The sequence below is a fragment of the Cinclus cinclus genome, chromosome 9, assembly GCF_963662255.1.
Source record: "Cinclus cinclus chromosome 9, bCinCin1.1, whole genome shotgun sequence".
NCBI classification, from domain to species: domain Eukaryota; kingdom Metazoa; phylum Chordata; class Aves; order Passeriformes; family Cinclidae; genus Cinclus; species Cinclus cinclus.
This window is the reverse complement of record NC_085054.1, coordinates 9,577,537-9,595,407: the sequence shown is the minus strand read 5'-3', so window position 1 is coordinate 9,595,407 and position 17,871 is coordinate 9,577,537. Positions and strand designations below refer to the sequence as shown.

Sequence of the window (17,871 nt, the reverse complement as noted above, 5' to 3'; positions counted from 1 at the left end):
AAAAGACATTAGGCAAGTATGAAGAAGAGTTTCAAAATGTCAGTAAATGTAAGGATATCAAAGATTTTTTTAAGCCAGCAAGTTAATTGGTATTTTGATCCTTCTGAGCAACTGAACAACAAAATGGATGAGCCAGCATTTTTTCTCCCTTGATGTTATTAAACAAATAGGTGTGCTTCTTATCTCCCTGTTCAATAATGCTGTTTTGTAAACTCTTAGCAGGAAATATGAGGACAAAACAATCAAAGGCAGAGGACAGACCCATTCAGAGTTTATCAGGTGGGAGGTAAACAAAAGATAAAGCTCTGTCTAGTGTTACTCTTTACTATCTTCTGTTTTCATGTAGAGCAGGTTATTTGTAAACCTGAATGTAGTTTATTGGGTTAAAAAACAGATGGTGAGGAAAGGGCTTAACTGTAATTCATTCATACAATGTTTCTTCAGCCAAGTATATTACCATCTGTTTTATGTATATAAATATACATATTCTTTTACTTAAAGTGGGAAAATGTAATCTGCAGTCCCTGTAAACAGTGTATCCCTGTCAAGTCTTAGACACTTTGTCTCCCTTGGCTCTGTCTTGCACCCCGTGACATCACACATCTGTCTTAGGTTTATTGTGAAGCAACATGGCCTGTGTTTCAGGCTGGAATCTCAGATTTTAGGTACAGGTTATTAACTTGATCAGTCAGCCAGGCGTGCCTGGCATGTGGGGTCATGTGGTCACCATGCACTGCACAAGAGTTTAAGGGAATTGTGCTTTCTCGTGGGGACCTGTACTGATGGTCCCACTGGATGGAACATTCCTTGCTGAGTGCCCCTAGAGCTTCACATGGCATGGTGTGGTGTGCAGGTGTGTCCTCACCACGTATCCTCCAGCTGGATCCTCCTTGCATGTGGCATATACTGTGCAGTGGGTTGAAACATAAGGGACTTGGTAGGCCTAGGTGGGTAAATGCTGTCATATTTGTAATGCCTCATCAGCTCATCGGGATGTGTTGAGGACTTTTGCACAAGTTTCATTTAAGGATTGTCTTTTTGCTTCCCTGCCTGTTTGTTAGGCATTAAAGTTTTTTGTACTGCATTAAAATGCAGGATAAACTTTTACTGTAAGCATTACCTATTCCACAGCAGTCAGATGATGTTACTCAGATCAAACACACATGGCAATACCAGTGCTATTACTGTAACAGTGATCCCACTGAGGCTGGTTCTGCTTTTTCAATCTCTCAGGACAAATTTGCATAAGGTCACTGTTAGTACACATGATATACACAGTTTCTAAACCACCAGTGTTACATTTCTCATAACTACATAAAGCCTCATTGGCCATAATAAGTCACATTTTGCATGAACTGGAGCTAGGAGTAAAAACTAGTCAAACATTGCAAAATCCTATAAAACATATAAACCTCAGTAAGTGCTTTCTTGTAACACCAAAAATTCCGTGGTGATACACCTGCTTATTACGCAAAATCAGGGAAACACTGAATTAAGTTAGAAGTCAACAGATTTGCTACAGAGAAAGAATGCTTTCTTTGTGAATTATGAATTTTAATGCAAGCCTACTTTTAACAGTAAACCTGCACTATATCTAAGTTCATAAGTGATTTTTGTAAACAAAACCTTAACATTGCTTGATGCCTTGATTTTACTGTTATTCATGGAAATACATTTTTTTTTGTTTTAGTGGCTTTAACATTTCACCAGATCTATAGAATGTTCCCATACACTTTAACTATGGTGAACTACTGTACCTTCCACATACACTTTCTAGACATTTCCCATTCACAGAACACTGGTAAATGATAGGTAAACATTAGGAGTGGAAAGCCTGCTAGCTACTTATGAATAGTAATGATATGCACATTGCACCAAATTATGCTTTTCTGACAATATTTCTGTTATTCTATATTTGTCTGATGATTTACAGTGTAAGTGCTAGGTATCTGTTACTGAATTTCAGGAGTATCTTACATGTATCATTTTTATTTATTTATTTATTTTAATACTCTTATTACAGAGTCAAATGTAATTATTTCTGTGAAATCAGGTTTGAAAGTTTCTGAAAGAGGTGAGATGCAACCAATGCAACTTATAAATTTTTGGAAGTTATTTTACAGCTCTATCAGTTCTATAAAAAACCTATTTTTTTTTAAAGTTTCCAGTTCCAGGGCTGAAAAGGAACAAATGGTTTTGTGATGTTGCTTGTGGTCTGGCTAGAAAGGGATTTTCCACCTCATGCTTTTCACATATCATTATCCATTATCCATCTCAGGCCATTGCATTTTTGTACAAAAATTTGTTTTAAAAAGAAAAAGGGTTAATCATTATTGTTTTAAGTTAATTATGTAGAATTGATGCAGCCTTTAAGTCTGGAATGTGAAGGGAACCTCAGTAAAAGACACTGGTATAGTAGTTACTGGTGCTGTTTAAATGCAATTTATGGAACAGTTCCACAGTTTATCCTTTAGGGAAGGGTGGGAAACTGAACCACTTGTTTACAATCAGTTTATTTAATGTGAAACGACCAACACTAAAATGCCTGGTCCCTAAACAGATAGTTAATGCATAGCATCTTTCTGAAGTTTTCCATATCTTAGCATACTTGTATGTCTTTAGCATTTAACCTTACTTCTGCACATCCTAGCTTTGCATTCTGAGGTTAAATTAAATTTTTAAAAATGTTGGTTTATTTCTAATGAATGGTAAGTACAGTTAATCTCAGTTTAATGTAAGTTTTTTCTGAAATAGTATTCACATCCATGAAGAATAGTATGTATTTCAGAGTAAAAACCACTAGTTAAGAAATGCAGAATTCCAGAGTTTCATCAGGTTTGAGAAATTAGTTCTTCTGAGGGGAAATTACTTTCCTCTTACTTAGTCTTACTGCTACTGGGAATGTGATTAGTCAGGTAGTTTTAGGAAACATATAGATGAGTGTGTGCCATATGTATGAAATTTTCAAGCAGGATGTATAGCCCAGGAGAAGGATATATTTTTGCACAAATATGAGCATGTTTATAAAATAGCACATGAAGCATGATAAATTACTTGTTTTAAAATAACAGTAAAAGTATTGGTTTAATGTAGAAGAACACTCAGATATTCTGGACTACCATATTTCATGCTGAAATAACAAGTGCAAATATGGAACTAAAAAGGTAAGAGTTGTGAAATTTTCATCTCATTTGAAAGCAAGTGTGATTTCTAGCCCTGCTTTTCAGAAAATAACTTTCTTGTTTCTTGGTGATATGTGGCAAGTAGAGGTCACTCTGTGATCTCTCCACAGTAGATTTACATAAGTATGGCAGAGATTAAATTAGACCAGTAAATCAAAATTAGTAGTTGTATATACCCCAAAGCTTTTTTTTCATGTGTATTCTCTATCATTTCACCATGTACAATATTTGCATGCTTTCACCACATACATAAGGGTGAAACATTTTACCTTCCTTTGAAATTTTCCATAGGGTCCTTTGCTGTACAAAGATTTAAAATCAGATCAAACAATTGGATGACCCTGTGTGACACATGCTCTGCTGCCATACAGTTATCCTGAGCACATCATGGCAAACTACAGCGGTGTCTGTAGTTATGTGCACTAAACCTAAGTGTTTACTTAAAAATGCCCACAAAACACGTGGATTTGAGCTTTGAAATACAAATCTAGAGACCTTTTATGGTGCAGAATGCGCACTGCAAAAGCAGTTCTGGAGGAGAAATAATTAAAGTAAATAGCCAGTCTGATATTGGTAGTCCTTATTTCTGATGAGTACAGTCATTTCTGCCTTACTTTTGATGAGGGAATGGCCTGAAGTTGTGCTAGTGAAGGCTTAGGTTGGCTATCAGGAAAAGGTTCTTCACCCAGAGGGTAGCTGGTCACTGGAACAGTCTCCCCATGGAAGTGGTCACAGCACCAAACCAGAGTTCAAGAAGAATTTGCCAGTGCTTTTGGGCACATGGTGTGACTCTTGGGGATGTCCTGTGGAAGGCCAAGAGTTGGACTTCATGATCCTTGTGGGTGCCTTCCAACTCAGAATATTCTGTGATTCTATGACATAACTGGACAACAACAGTAAGTGTATTTAACCAGGGACAGATATCTTCTGTAGAGTGGTTAGATCAGTTGAAATGTTTGGAATATCACCATTTAGAGGAAGTTTTTAATAAATACTGGGGGACAATATGTTTACATACAGAAACATAAATGTTTACATACACGTAGTTGCTCCCATGGTTTGCAAAGTTCTTGTCATTCTGAATAGCTTGCTTTCTGAGACGATGGATAAGTTTAAATTTATAAAAACATTTGCTAAAACAGGATTTGATAAAAAAAACAACATTGTTTTATTTATGGGTCTTTTTGGAGCACCAAAGCAACTACATTCTAGATCATGAAAGAGAACTATTGGAGAGGGTACTGCCTGTGACAGATAATGAAGTTTGTCACAAACAAAATGGTGTAGTCAGGCTGGTAAATACACAGTTCAAAAATACTTTTTACTCAGCTATTTGTCACAAGTCAACTTTTCAGTAAGTGAAATGCCAATGATAAGATGAAAAAATTATGAGATTCCCTTTGAATACTTTATTGCATCAGTGCTATCTAAAAACTGTTCTGTGGTTTTAAAATTCCCATCAATAATATACCTTGAAAGATAGGTGAACAACCAGTGTCACTCACTGGAATTCTTCCTTCCTTCCCTCCCTCCCACCCTCCATGTATGTGTAACTCACATGGGTATCTGAACTGGGTTTTGAAGCAAACAGCAATTTACTATGAGTGTAACTTTCCTCATGTATCTGTCAGCTGTTGAAATTGTATGCTGCCAAAAATTATTTGTGACACATATATTTTAAATCTGAGTTTTATTAGTGCAACTCAGTACCGTTTGTTTCGTAAAAACTAGCATCATTAACTTCAGCAAATAAGGTGGAGGAAATGTACTTTTTTTTTTTAAATACACCATGTTTCTCCAAACCTGCTGAAAGGCATGAGTTGATATTTTGAAAGACTTGGCTAAAGAATTTGCAATATCACATTGTTGAGAAAGTCACTGCATTAAAAATAACTCAGTAATACATAATCTTCTATCGTTATTCAGAGTCAGCAATTTCTCCAGTTGGTGAATATCTGTGTCTCTGGTCCAGAACTTATTCCAGTACTTCTCACTTCAGATGTAGTTTTGTTCCTGTTTGATCTTAATTGAATATTTTTTTGTTCTTTTTTTCTTTCTTGTGACAACTGAAGCTAATATCTAGAGATTAACTGGAAATAATATTTGAAAATCATACTCTTCTGAATTAAAAAACAAAGAAATTCTTGCAGAATTCTAAATTTTCTAATTGCTTCTCAATGTTTTCTTCAGTATAAGGTGGGATATTTTTTTGTCTCTGTGTGGCTACAGAGGAATCTGTCTGTGAGATTCAGTGATCACTTTCTTCTCTTCATGTTTTAAAGAACATCTTATGGCTCTTCCCCACGTTAATAATTAATAGAATGGTTTGCTCAACCTGCCAGTTCCTCTCAATCCCAATGTAAATAGCATAGCACCTTTAGAAGTATAACTTAATACTAAGATAATGCATGGCAGTTAATAAGTGGAAGCTGAGGTGGCAGTTGCTGCCATCTAACAGTGTACTTGTGTTAAGTAACCCTAAATTTGTAAACTAACTGGCACATATTCTTGCTGTTACTTAATGTAATTATTTGCAAGTAGGTTTACTTAAATACTATAGAATCAGTCTTTGTTAATGCATAATGGCTTTATAGGTAGGATAAGGGTTCTTAATTTAGTTCAAACATGTTTGCGCCCCTTTTTCATTAACTAAGGGTTATTTAACATAATTTTTAGGAGCTGTTCTTTGCAAGGGAACATGGACAGATAAAAAAGGCAATGTTGTTTAGTATGGGTCTGTTCCAGACTCCTAAAATTAACCATAATCGTTCCAATTAATTGTTTATCCTAATCATTTATGTGTTCAAATATCTATTCCTGACAGCTGTGTCATGATTTGTGAAGACAGCTGAGTATAAGGAAGAATTTGGTCTGCTAATTCTAGAGATAAAGCTCAGAGCTAGAGAAAAATATTGGAAGTACATACTGATTGTCTGTTCAATTCTTTCTCTGTCACTTTGCAGGTATTACTACCTTGCGTTCAAGGCACATGAGACTCCCCTTGGTAGCAGAGAAAACTGTCTTGCCATTTTGGAGAAATCTAAACTAGACAACTGGATTCTTGGGAAAACCAAGGTAGAGGGTACTAGCATTTTCTCAAGGACATTATATTTTTACAAATCATGTATAATAGTGGTTCAAAAAGTACTGTATAAATGAACAAAAGAGGAAGGCATTTGCTCCAGTTAGCTTCCCAGGTTCTGGAAGTGCCCTCCCAAGCCAGCTGAGTTAGTGCTGACAGAGGAGGGGTGCACTGGCTACCTCCCCAAGGTGCATTCAGCACATGGCTGCCTTGATAAGGACAGTACCTCTGTCAGTGCCTGCTGTTGTAGTGACTTCCTGAAGTTTCCCATGTCTTTAATAATGACGTGGCTGAAATGTCACAATTTGATCCATCCTGTGTGCCTGGTTGGTACCATTATCCATTCATGGAGTTTCAGGTAAGCTCCTTCTTGCTCTGTCAGAAGCCTTTGTTGATGGTTTAAAATGGAGTGAATGACTTCTTTTAAAAGGATGTTACACAGGACTCAGAGTTGTTTTACATTTCACAAGGTAAAAACAGAGAGAATTTTCTTGCCCAAGACCCAGATAAAATGTATGTAAGCACCCATAGGATTTGCCTCCTGAGGGGGAATACTTTTAGACAATATTTTCTAAAACCAAATTCAACCCAGGATTTGTGTTTCCACTGACAAGAACGGTAATCTTTCAAAATTGCTCATGCCTGAAAAGATCTCGTCATGCAATTTACTTTGTAAAGGGGGTAAATGTGGGGTTTATTTTCACAGGATCACAGAATATTGTGATTTGGAAGGGAGCCATAAGGATCATCAAGTCCAGCTCCTAACTGAATGGCCCATACAGGGATTGAACCCCAACCTTGCTGTTATTAGCACCATGCTCTAAGCAACTAAGAGGAGCAGCTAACTTAATCTCAGGGTTAGCAATGGGGTGATTATAATCAGTGGAATAAGGAAGTTCCACAAGTACACAAGAGCAAATAATTGATTCACAAGGATTGTGATGATATGTACAATCAGTATTTTTCTAGTTTTCTCAGCCTTGAGTAGGCTACTGGAGGACTAATGAAGAGGCAGAACACAAGAGGTTATAATACTGATTGTAATAGTGATTTGTTGTTGTTCCACAGGTTTTTCTAAAGTATTACCATATAGAGCAGTTAAATTTGTTCCTGAGAGAAGTTATAGGGAGGGTGGTGGTCATGCAAGCCTATATCAAGGGATGGCTCGGAGCAAGGAGGTACAAGAAAGTCAAAGATAAAAGAGAAAACAGCGCTATTACTATACAGTCAGGTAAATGTTCATATTCCCTCTTTTACTGAGTGTCTTTGTATTTCAGTCAGTTAAATTGCATGTACATTATTACTTTATTAATTGCAGTTTATTATGAAGTCTAAATGACTGGAGATGTTTTCTCTCCAGATTATTGATGCAGATATTACTGATTTACTTCTAAAGTGTCATCTTAGGATTTCACAATGTCTTCATTTAAATATTTTAGCATTTTGAATGTGATTCCTGTGCACTAAATGAAAATATTGTTAGGTATGTTTATAATAACATGCAGCGCATAATTGAAATGCAGTAGCACATGTCCCTGCCCATATACCAGAATTCCAGACATACATCAAAAGATGAGCCTGAGAGGCTGATTATCAGTAATTTAGCAGATTTCCTTGTAGTGATTTGGGGAACTGTGTGAGCAAGAATGATGACGCGCCTTTGTCTTTTAGGTTAGGACATCTGTGAGCACATGGCGGCAATTAAAATTTGAATGAGTGGTGTTTGAAGTTGTGAGGATGTGAATACTGCAGTCATGAACCCAGAGTTCAACATGTGGGTGGGTGGGGAAGAGCTATTGGGGGTGGGGGCTGAAGTAGTCATGGCAGGAGAAATGAAAGTTTCAGCACATCTCTGACCCTGTAGACTCTGTAGCACTTCCTTAAATAAATGTAATTTCCAGCACATGGTTTTGTATTTTTAGCCTGGAGAGGATATGAAGCTCGCAGGAAGTACAAGGAAATAAGGAACAGAAGAACTGATGCTGCCATACACATTCAGGCAGGTAATTCAAACAGTATTTCAATTGCTAACACCTATTTTTCTGTGGGTGATTTTGTGTGTGTCAGTGTTTATAGCCACCCCCCCCCCAAAAGAAAAAAAAAAAAAGTAAAAAAAAGCTGTCAAAAACATTACTTCTGATTATTTTTGCTTCAGTGTCAAATAACATCAATGACAGGTATCAGGCACTTTGGACCTTTTGTAAGTGCTTCTCTGAAAGCAAAATATAGTAATTAAAAGCTGTTAGGTTAATTCTTGGCTAAAAGTATAGGTGGGAGACTCTAGACATACATTTCTCTGTCTTTGTTTGTTTCTGATCTTGGCAGGTTGCCAGGTTTTTGTTTTGACTGCTTGCTGGGTTTGCCAGCTTTGACCAATCTTTTGACAATCTGCCAGACTCCTATGCAGCCATATCAATATGAATTTGAATAAACTTTAAAGAGATTATTGGAGGAACAGGCCCATAGGGCTGTGTAGATCTCTAGTAGAGAGCAGAGTACCATATGGCACAGAAATCTAAGAACCAGTGCTGTGAATGCTGTGAGCTCAACGGTGTTTTCAGATGCTGCCAATATGAAGCAGCCTCCATATGATGCAGTGCAATACACCTTCTCTGTCCAACTCCAGGTTCAAAGGCTGTGACTGATAAAAAACGATTGTAGCTAATGTGTTCACAGATAAACCAAGATACCACTTCTACCAGCTTCCTCTGCTACAATTCTTTAAGCTTTGTCACCTCTTGTTCTGTATCTTATAGTCTGAAATCAATATGAACAGTATTTGTTGCAATATTCTTTTACTGGTTCTCAAACCATTCCCAGGAAATGAATTCATTTTTGTGTTTTCTAGTTTGCTACTCCGAATTTAGGCGTCACCGTGACTTTCAGCAGAAAACAGAATATCATTCTGGTCTCCAAAAGGAACAGAATATCATTGGGATCAAATAATAATTTGTAGCTTTGCATATGTACTGTTATGTAAAATTATGAAGCTCTAGAGTTAAATGCAGTATAGTCTATTAAATGGAAGGAATTTTTTCTTGTGTTAGCAGCAAGCACTGAAGGATTGCACAAGTACTCTCTCGCATTCTTCCTCTCCTTTGTGTTGTCATTTTCAGTTATTTTCATAATAGCACAAAGAGTACATCTTAAAGCACACCCCTGCCATTTTTTCCTGGAGTATTTGCTACCTTTACAAGTATATACATACCCGGACTTAGATTACAACGGCCTTTTGTTGAAGAAAGGAAAGTGAAACTGTTAACCCATGATTGTCTCACTATTATCAGCTCCTTAAGGTGAGAGTTACCTCAGGTGCAATAGGGAGCTTGTGTATAACATTATTACTTGGAGACTGCAGGGGACATTCTGCCTTAGAGTTTTATCCAGACAGATTTCTAGCTCTTTAGACAAAGATACTGATGTATTCTGCTGTTAGCACGGGCGGCAGAGATTCAGAGCTCTGTTGCTTAGTGCCATCTTTTAGATACTGTGTTGAACATGGCAGAGCAGAGGCAGTGGGAGTGAATTTGGACTCTGTGGAGCCCTCTGGACCTAATGCTGGAGGAATGTTGTTAGTACTCTTCCCTCCAACACACAGAGTGTTTTCCTTTGTAACCTGGCACTTGACTGTTTCAATGATCAGCCTGGGTGAATAAACATAAGGGACTACAGGGTTAAGAGTGACACAGTGAACCTTTGTATTACTTAGGCTGGCTGCTCCCCTGTCTTGGGTACTTTAGTAGAATGGAAATAATAATAATAATCCTCAACACTTTTCTGTCTGCCTTTGGAAACCTGTATCTAGGACTTACTTGAAAATATTTCTTGTGCAGGTTTTCTCTTCTTGACATGCTAATTGTATCCAATCAAAGCTTATGCTTGCTAATCATGGCCATTTTCCAGGTTTTAAAATACACTGACAGTTTCTGTGTTGTTTACATAACATTGCACAGTCCAAGTGTCTAGTGACATGGAGACAAAAGGTACTCTAAGTCTCTCCCTTCCTTGTGCATCTTACAGTGTGAGGGTAGTTCAAGACAGCTTTCTAGTAAAATGGAGTATAGTCACCTTTGTAATTTTTTAAAGAGCCATTTCAGGCAGTGAGATAAATTGTTTGCATTTGTCATCCACATTAGTAAAGCTATATAATTAAACTATATGTACTTCCCTCTCCTTTCCCTCCCCCCTGCCCTGCTCAAGCAGGCCTTGGAATTTAGGAAGCATTTGGCTTACATGTTTCTACAGAACAGCGCATATTGAAATTTGTTTTCCTTTCATCTCTTTCCCAATAAAAGCAGCCGCTCAGCTTATCCCTTTAGCTTCCTCAGAACTTCCTTTCAGAATTCCCGATCTATTACAGCACATTCACATACCAGAAACAAGATGCCTTTTCATGCTGTCAACCTTTTTCATCTGAAATGTAAATTAATTCTTGCTGGTACGCTTTGACAGAGATCAAAGTAGGGGTATTAACCTTATTGGGCCTTCTCCTCATCAGAATCAGTTCCAAAGACTGCAAGGGTAGTGTTAGGAGGCCAGTCTTCACTGTTATCTATGGCCCTCCTCCAGGCAGTCCTCTGTCTACAAGTCAGCATTTCAAAGGCGCTGATTTCTTTTGTAAATGACCTTATCATTACTTTAAACTGTGTGAAAAATGATTTGCCTGAATAATTCTTGCAGGATTATCCTGCTCATTTTAATTGTGGGGGGACTTCATTCAGGTTCCAGGATATTGTTTAAGTGGTTTTGACAGCAAGTGATCATAGCCTGATAAAAAGGAGGAACACAGCTCCTGATTGGAAACCTCTTGACTTGTTCAGATTGTTCATTTCTTGCGAGTCAGTCTTTGAGGTAGTCTGCATTTGCATTTTAAAAATAAACAGATGCCTTTCAAATACATGAGCTGGTGGTCTGGAGATCTCTGTGGGCCCACCAGTTCACTATCCATTGACGAAATGTTGGAAGAAAAAAACAAACTTAGAAAAAAACAACCCTCACAAATATACGTGAGGATAAAATTCCTGAGTGTATAATATTACAAGAAAAAAAGTCATTATTTCAGATGGGGGAAAAGCCTCACTAGGAAACAAAATATTAGTGAATTTAAATTAAATGGGGAAGAAAAGGCTATCCTACTTCAGCACATCTACATCTCAGGATCTCAGAATACACAGATGTTATTAGACTCATGGCTAGAATGGTACACAGGGTATACAAGGTCTTTCCTCCTACCTCCAGTTGAACTGTGAAGGTTAGAAAATGCTGGTTTTTAACTCAGAAACAAATTGCAAAGAATGATTTTGTGTTAAGTGTTTGAGTTGAAAATACTTGCACTTCTGTGTATTTCTTTGTAATTGGAATTGGCACTGTTTCGATTCACATCTACATAAGACGAAAAATACATTGTCAAGGATTTTTTGACATTATTTTGCTAGATTCATAGCTGGGTTATATCAGGGTATATCCACTGAATCATCAGACTGAAATGTTGCTTCGTTGAATTACCTCACTTGTAAGTCTTATTAAATGTTTATTTTAGAATAATTAGAATTTAGATTTAACTAGAATTTAAAGCAACAGATAATATACTTATGGAGGTATTTTTTCTAGTTATGATAGCATGTATTTCCATGCAGTGTGACTTGTCCCAAAAGACTTAAGGGAGGATTTTAATCTGGTTATTTTATTTGTGAACTGACATTGCCAAAATGCCGAATGAGTGGTGCATGCAATTCATTTAGATCTGAGGTGACATCACTGAATTCATTTTAATTAGGTCCACTTTAGCCATCTGGAATATACTGTGTGGCTCTGGTCAGGACTGAGTTTAACTATGCTTCCAGAGGTGAAAGGCAAATGACTGATCCACTGAGCGACCATCTCCTCCTCCAACACGTGCTCACACACTCACCATATGCCATATTGTATTAGAAAATTCTTTATCAAGAGCTCTAGATCTGGGCTCTTTTCCTCAAATAAAAAGTGATGGATATTCAGAAGGAAGCATCCCCTTCTAAATTGCTTTCTTTCTGTAACTTTGGCTGATGCAGTGTTGCTCACATATCTCTAAAGTGTACTTCTGGCAAAATTTAATCAGTTTTAATTAAAAAAAAAGAGAGGGACAGAGAACAGCTGCAATTTACTGGTTTACATTTATAGTAAATGTAAGCTTTAAATAAAAGCATTGCTTTTGGGACTTTCAGCAGCAAAAATATAATGTTTGCTGCAGTAGAAGACAAGGAAGTATTTTTGGTGTATTTATTCCTATATTTATTCATCTATTTGTATTACTATGTATGTGTGTGTGTGTGTGTACATGTACTCAGCTAATACCATTGTATAGGGCTAAGAATTACATGAGTAAAATGTTCCAAAAACTTCTAAGCACTTGATAAATATATCCAAAAATGTTGTTTTTTTAAGAATTTTCTTGAAAATTACTCCTGAATACCAAATCCATTTTACTTTTTTTTATATCGGTAGTTTTCTTTCTGTTAGCTACACTGTCAGTGTAAAAAACATTGAAGACATGTTTCTTCTAATGGCAGCTGAAGTGATTCATCTTATTATCTTAATTTCACAGTCAGAGTAAACTAGGCTAGTTTGTACAGGCTGCACAGCTTTGGTTTTTACTCTCCCATCTCGTTGTGTTCTGTACTAGCTTATGGCATCCTGTAATTCTTCACGGGTAGAATGTCTCTAGTAACCATTAAAAAAGGCCTACTGCTCATATGCAGGGAGCATCTTAGAAAAGTGAGAAGGCCTTATAGCTTTAAAGTATGGGGGTTTATATTCTGTCCCCATCTCTGAGCTAAGCTTTGTCAATGTTCAAATGTCTGATTTTTCTCCTGATTTTGAGGAGAACAGATAGAGACTATTCTTACTGGATTTCATGCTAAAATCAGGAAGGGACAATGTACAATAAACTCTCTTCCTTTTTTTTTTTCTGATGTTTCCAGAATTTCACAGTCATCTTCACTTGTTTATTTGACCAAGTCTCAAGATCAGAGACTGTGATACATGGTGGTTACAGCACCAAGCCTGACACAGTTCAAGGAGCGTTTGAGCAACGCTCTCAGGCTCATGGTGTGGCTCTTGAGGATGGTCCTGTGCTGAGCCAGGGGTTGGACTTGATGATCCTTGTTGATCCCTTCCAACTCAGCATATTCTATGATTCTGTGAACTCTGTGTCCAAGTGTTGATGTGCATCAGTGACACCAGAGCTGGTGACAGCCTTAGTGAGTCTTGCTAATAGTCACTGTTTGTTACTGATAGTTACTGCTTGTACAAGAGAATTCATAGCTTCCTTCTCATAATGCTTCTGCTGGAGAACTTAGGAGTTTGTTTTTGCTGTTAAACACGCATCACCCAATATCCATCTAGAGGGGTGAAAGAGGGGATGTATTCATGGCACCCAACAAAGGATGTGACTCTATGCCTTCTACTGCTCATTAGAATTAATTTGGCATGGAATGAATAATCAGATTCATGGGCTCTGACTTATCTCAGATGCTGTTAGTTAAGTTGCTGAATGCTCTTTTAACTAGACAAATTAAGAAAGTGATGTGCTGTTCCTAGCAAATCAACTACCTTCTCTTTAGCAAGCATGAGCTTTCACCTCTCAGTTGCTGTTATTTGCTATTTTAGGTGATGTTACAGAATAAAAATGTGTATGCGTAGAAAAAGTCTGCTTCACATGATTTTTTTAATGTCTGAGAATTAATTATTCTCCTGTTTTAAAACTACTTCATCTCCTTTCTTTATCGTTCTCTCATAGACCTGTGATCGTTTAGCTTTGATCTTTTTACACTGTGCTTCACAATTTGTTCTGTAATCATATATTTCCTGTGGGAATTAGAAGGAAAATATCTGGACTTTTCCTATCTGGAATTGTGCAATACTGTGTGTAACATGTATTGCCTAGGTATTTAGACCTTAAAAGTTTGCAACTGCAAGACGCCAGATTTCAGAGCCCTGAGGTAAATGGATTCTTGGTTTGCTAGGTGCTGAAACTGGCCAAAACTCTCTTTGTGTTAGAAATTATTAGTACAAGAAGTAAAAATTCATGTCCTAATTTGTGGCACATAAAGAATTTAACACCAAGTTACTAATAGAATTGTTAAAATTCAGTTCAGTTTCTATGTTGCTTTTCAGAGCCTGTCATCTTTGGCTATGTAAAGATCAGGGTTAAAGCTACTGTTGCCGGAAAGTTTGGAATATAGACTGAATAAGGTGAAAATGAGGTGACAGCTGGTAATCATTCTTCTTCAATGATGCAGTGATTGTTCATGGAGCAGTAGCAACATGAGTCTGCTAATTTCACACTCTTTGAGCCAAGTGCTTAGTGTCAAAACCAGCACCAGTCAGTAATGCAAATTGCTGTGATGGAGCAGCTTCCCAGCCTCTCAGACTCCCCCAGTAGAATTATCTGCATATGCATTTCTTTTGAAACCTTATAGAGCCTGTTAATAAATGTTGAAAAGATGCAGTCCTACCAGGGCTTGATTAAGCTTTTGAGAGACTTAAAGAAGTTTGTTTGCCCCGTACTTCAGTTGTTCCAGGAGTCAAAAGTAGGAAAAATACAGCCATTTATCTTTCAGATTCAAGGTAATTTGGAAGAAAATTAGAAACCATGTCGTGGTTGAAGAGGAGTCGATTTTGAAAATACCTATTAAAACAGAAAATAGGGCAAAAACTATGTTTATTAAATTAGATATAGCAGATTTTTACATAGTGAATGAGTCAAAAGCCAAAAGGGTTGTACTGACATTAGTAAGAGTTGCTGAGAAAAACAATATTTAAATATAAAATCACAGCAAGTATCAGGGTTGATTTTATAGATATGCCTGCAAAGAATTACTAAAAGCTGAGAAGCTACTAAGGATACAACTGAAGTTTATCTTATCAGTTCATTTGTTTCAGTGCTTCCTTATAGTAGTTCATGGACTGACTGACACTCAGCACGTTTGGGCTGCAGAGAGGTGGCTGCTGGCCAGCTGTCCCTGCTGCAGGTAGCAGAGTAGGATCCTTGTCTGGGCAGTAGGGGATAGTTAAGGATCAGAAGCCTGATCACATGGGACGAGTGAGAGCTTGCCTCATCTCTGTCAGGTAGGCAGACTTTCTGAGTCTGATTATTAAGGGAGGAAAGTTCCTCAAGCCTCAGGATACCTGAGTTCTGTATTTGGTTCAACACCTCAGCAGGCCAAACTTGTGTCATACCTTCTGTAAAGTGAATGGTTATTTATTTTCTTAACCTCTCATTAAAAAAGGTTGCTTCTTATCATAGAAACCTCAGTGCTTTCATAAAAATCAGAAGTGTGAGAGAGAAATCTTGTTAATCTTCTGATCAATTTCTGTGTTCCTCAGTTTATTCAGATTTTATCCTACCTCCTGGTTTGCTTTGGTAATCTACAATGACCCTGATCCTACACGAGGTTTCCTTAGACCTTATTTCTGGGCTTATCTGTGCCTTTAATACGTAACCCTGGGCCCCAATGGGAGTGCTGGTCTTCTCCTTTGGGTATTTAGTCTTCAGAATGACTTGGTTTCTATGTATGTAGTGTGTGAAAAAGCTTTTCTGGGTCAGGAAACTTTTTTCTTTTTCAAAAATCATAATATCTCTTCAGCTTAGTTCTACTATACTTTTACATATTGTCTCACAGTTCAAACTTCAGTCCTGCTGGACTAATACACAGCTCCTTTCTCTCACAACCCTCAGCCTTATTCACCAACTTCTTGCTCTACCCTGAAACAATGGCACTGATACTGTAGTTACTTTTTCATTATTCAGTCCTTTTGCCCCTTAGGTATTTCTACTTAAAATAATGCTTGAAATAAACCCTATAAAAATAAAATTAAAAATTTTGTGGTTTAAATGTATATTGCAACCTTCTTAGTTCTTTGTCCTAAGTGCAGTATGTGTCACTATCTGTGGTTTGTGCTGGAGCTTTATTACTGCACACAGGTGTATAAAAAATTCAAGATAAAATTATAGAAATAATTATGGTATTGAAACCCAGAAACAGTCTATGGAAATAAAGGATGTAGATATCCTCAAAATGTTATTATTGTAGTATTTTTTTACCATTTCACTCCACTGTATGCTTCCTACTTAATTTAGTATTTTTTGTCCTTTTTTTTCTGCTTTTTTTTTCTTTTTTTTTTTTTTAGGAGTGATGTAAATTCTAATGCCTATAAATTCTCCCCTGTTTTTATGAGAGGTATTTTAAATGTTTTATTATAGTTACAATTAATTCAAACAAGAGGGGAAGACTGTAACTGAGTCTATATGTCCCTGACTCCTCACCCCACTGTCCCACAATAAAAGAAAGTTAAACTTCTGATTTTGTAAAATTATGAGTAACTCAAGGGAAATTTGTGGTTAAAGAAGTTGTTTTTGGAGTGACTTTATTTCAATACATTCTGAGTTGGATTCCAGTTTAATTTAGATACATTTTCTTTCTGAGGCCTGTTTTCCTTGCCTGGATTGTGCCAAGTGGTCGACAGTGAGAGTGTAAGGCTCCATAGAATTTCCAAGTGTTGGTAGTACTGCAAACATTGGAGTCACTCCTGTGGAGTGCTAGGTGTTCTTGTGCACTAATTCAGTAAAAGTTTGGGACATTCAGGTCTGTGCTGCAGAGCCATTTTCAGTTTCTGCAGAGTCTTTCTGATTCAAAACTTATGTTTTTAGCTTTTAGGGGATATATTGTTCGTAAAAACTACACAAGATTGAAATACAGCACTGAGTGTGCACCAGATCCTCAGCTTACAAGCAGCTGCTCTACTTCTGCTTTTGGCTGTGAAGAAGACTGGTAAGTTGAGTCCTATGCTATCTCTTCTTTAACAAATGTGATTTCCCACACAATAAAATCCGAAAGGAGCAGGTTTGTCATCATGATTCAGCCAGCTCTTAGAAGATCTGCTATATTCTGAGGATGACCACCTGTAGGTTAGCAAGCTTTCCCACTATTTTAGTCATCTTAGTGATCCCCCAGTTAGTGGGCAGGTGCTGTTTGCTCTGGGTTGCTGTCCTGTTTTTGTGCACTTCTTGTAAGTACCCAGAATGCTGTAGATTGCAGACAGAACTGCAAGTGCTCAGCATTTCAGCATTTCACTGCAGTGTATGTTATTAAATGTCCTAGAGTAGAAAGTTGCCCTTTGTTCCTATAAAGCTCCATGCAGAGCAGCAATGAGACAGGGAAAAAAGCTGTCAAGAGCAGACGGATGAGTCACTGACAGAAGGCCTAGGAATGCTGTAAACCATAGTGGTGCTCCCTTTTTTTGAAGAGAAAAGGTGTTTTACCTTTACTCCAGGCATGATTCACTCCAGGCAAATCTTGCCGTGACACTTCCTTGGGTATGAGAGGCAAAAGGGATCTGTTATGTCTGACTCACCAACATTGTTCTAGGACATGTGGCTGCATTTGCAGGACTAATCCCTTTCATCAGTTTCAGTGACTGAGAGTTACAAGATCTCTCCTGCTGAAACCGTTCTGGAGAAGTTAACAGTTATTTCTTTGTGCATGACTGCTCATAGCATTGGGATTTGTTAACTTCCATGCTAACTCTGCTACATGCCCTAGAGCATTATTATAGAACTTTGTTCAG

At 37.4% G+C, this 17,871-nt stretch overlaps 1 protein-coding gene across 1 annotated transcript in view; it reads left to right on the top strand.

Moving 5' to 3' along the window:
• MYO3B (myosin IIIB) overlaps positions 1-17,871 on the top strand; it is a 171,492-nt gene that overhangs the window by 102,533 nt on the left and 51,088 nt on the right. Inside the window, exons 27-31 of the mRNA XM_062498577.1 lie at positions 220-279; positions 6,146-6,257; positions 7,333-7,495; positions 8,187-8,267; positions 16,955-17,075. Of these exons, the coding sequence (XP_062354561.1) occupies positions 220-279; positions 6,146-6,257; positions 7,333-7,495; positions 8,187-8,267; positions 16,955-17,075 (537 nt within the window). The remainder of the gene's footprint in view (positions 1-219; positions 280-6,145; positions 6,258-7,332; positions 7,496-8,186; positions 8,268-16,954; positions 17,076-17,871) is intronic.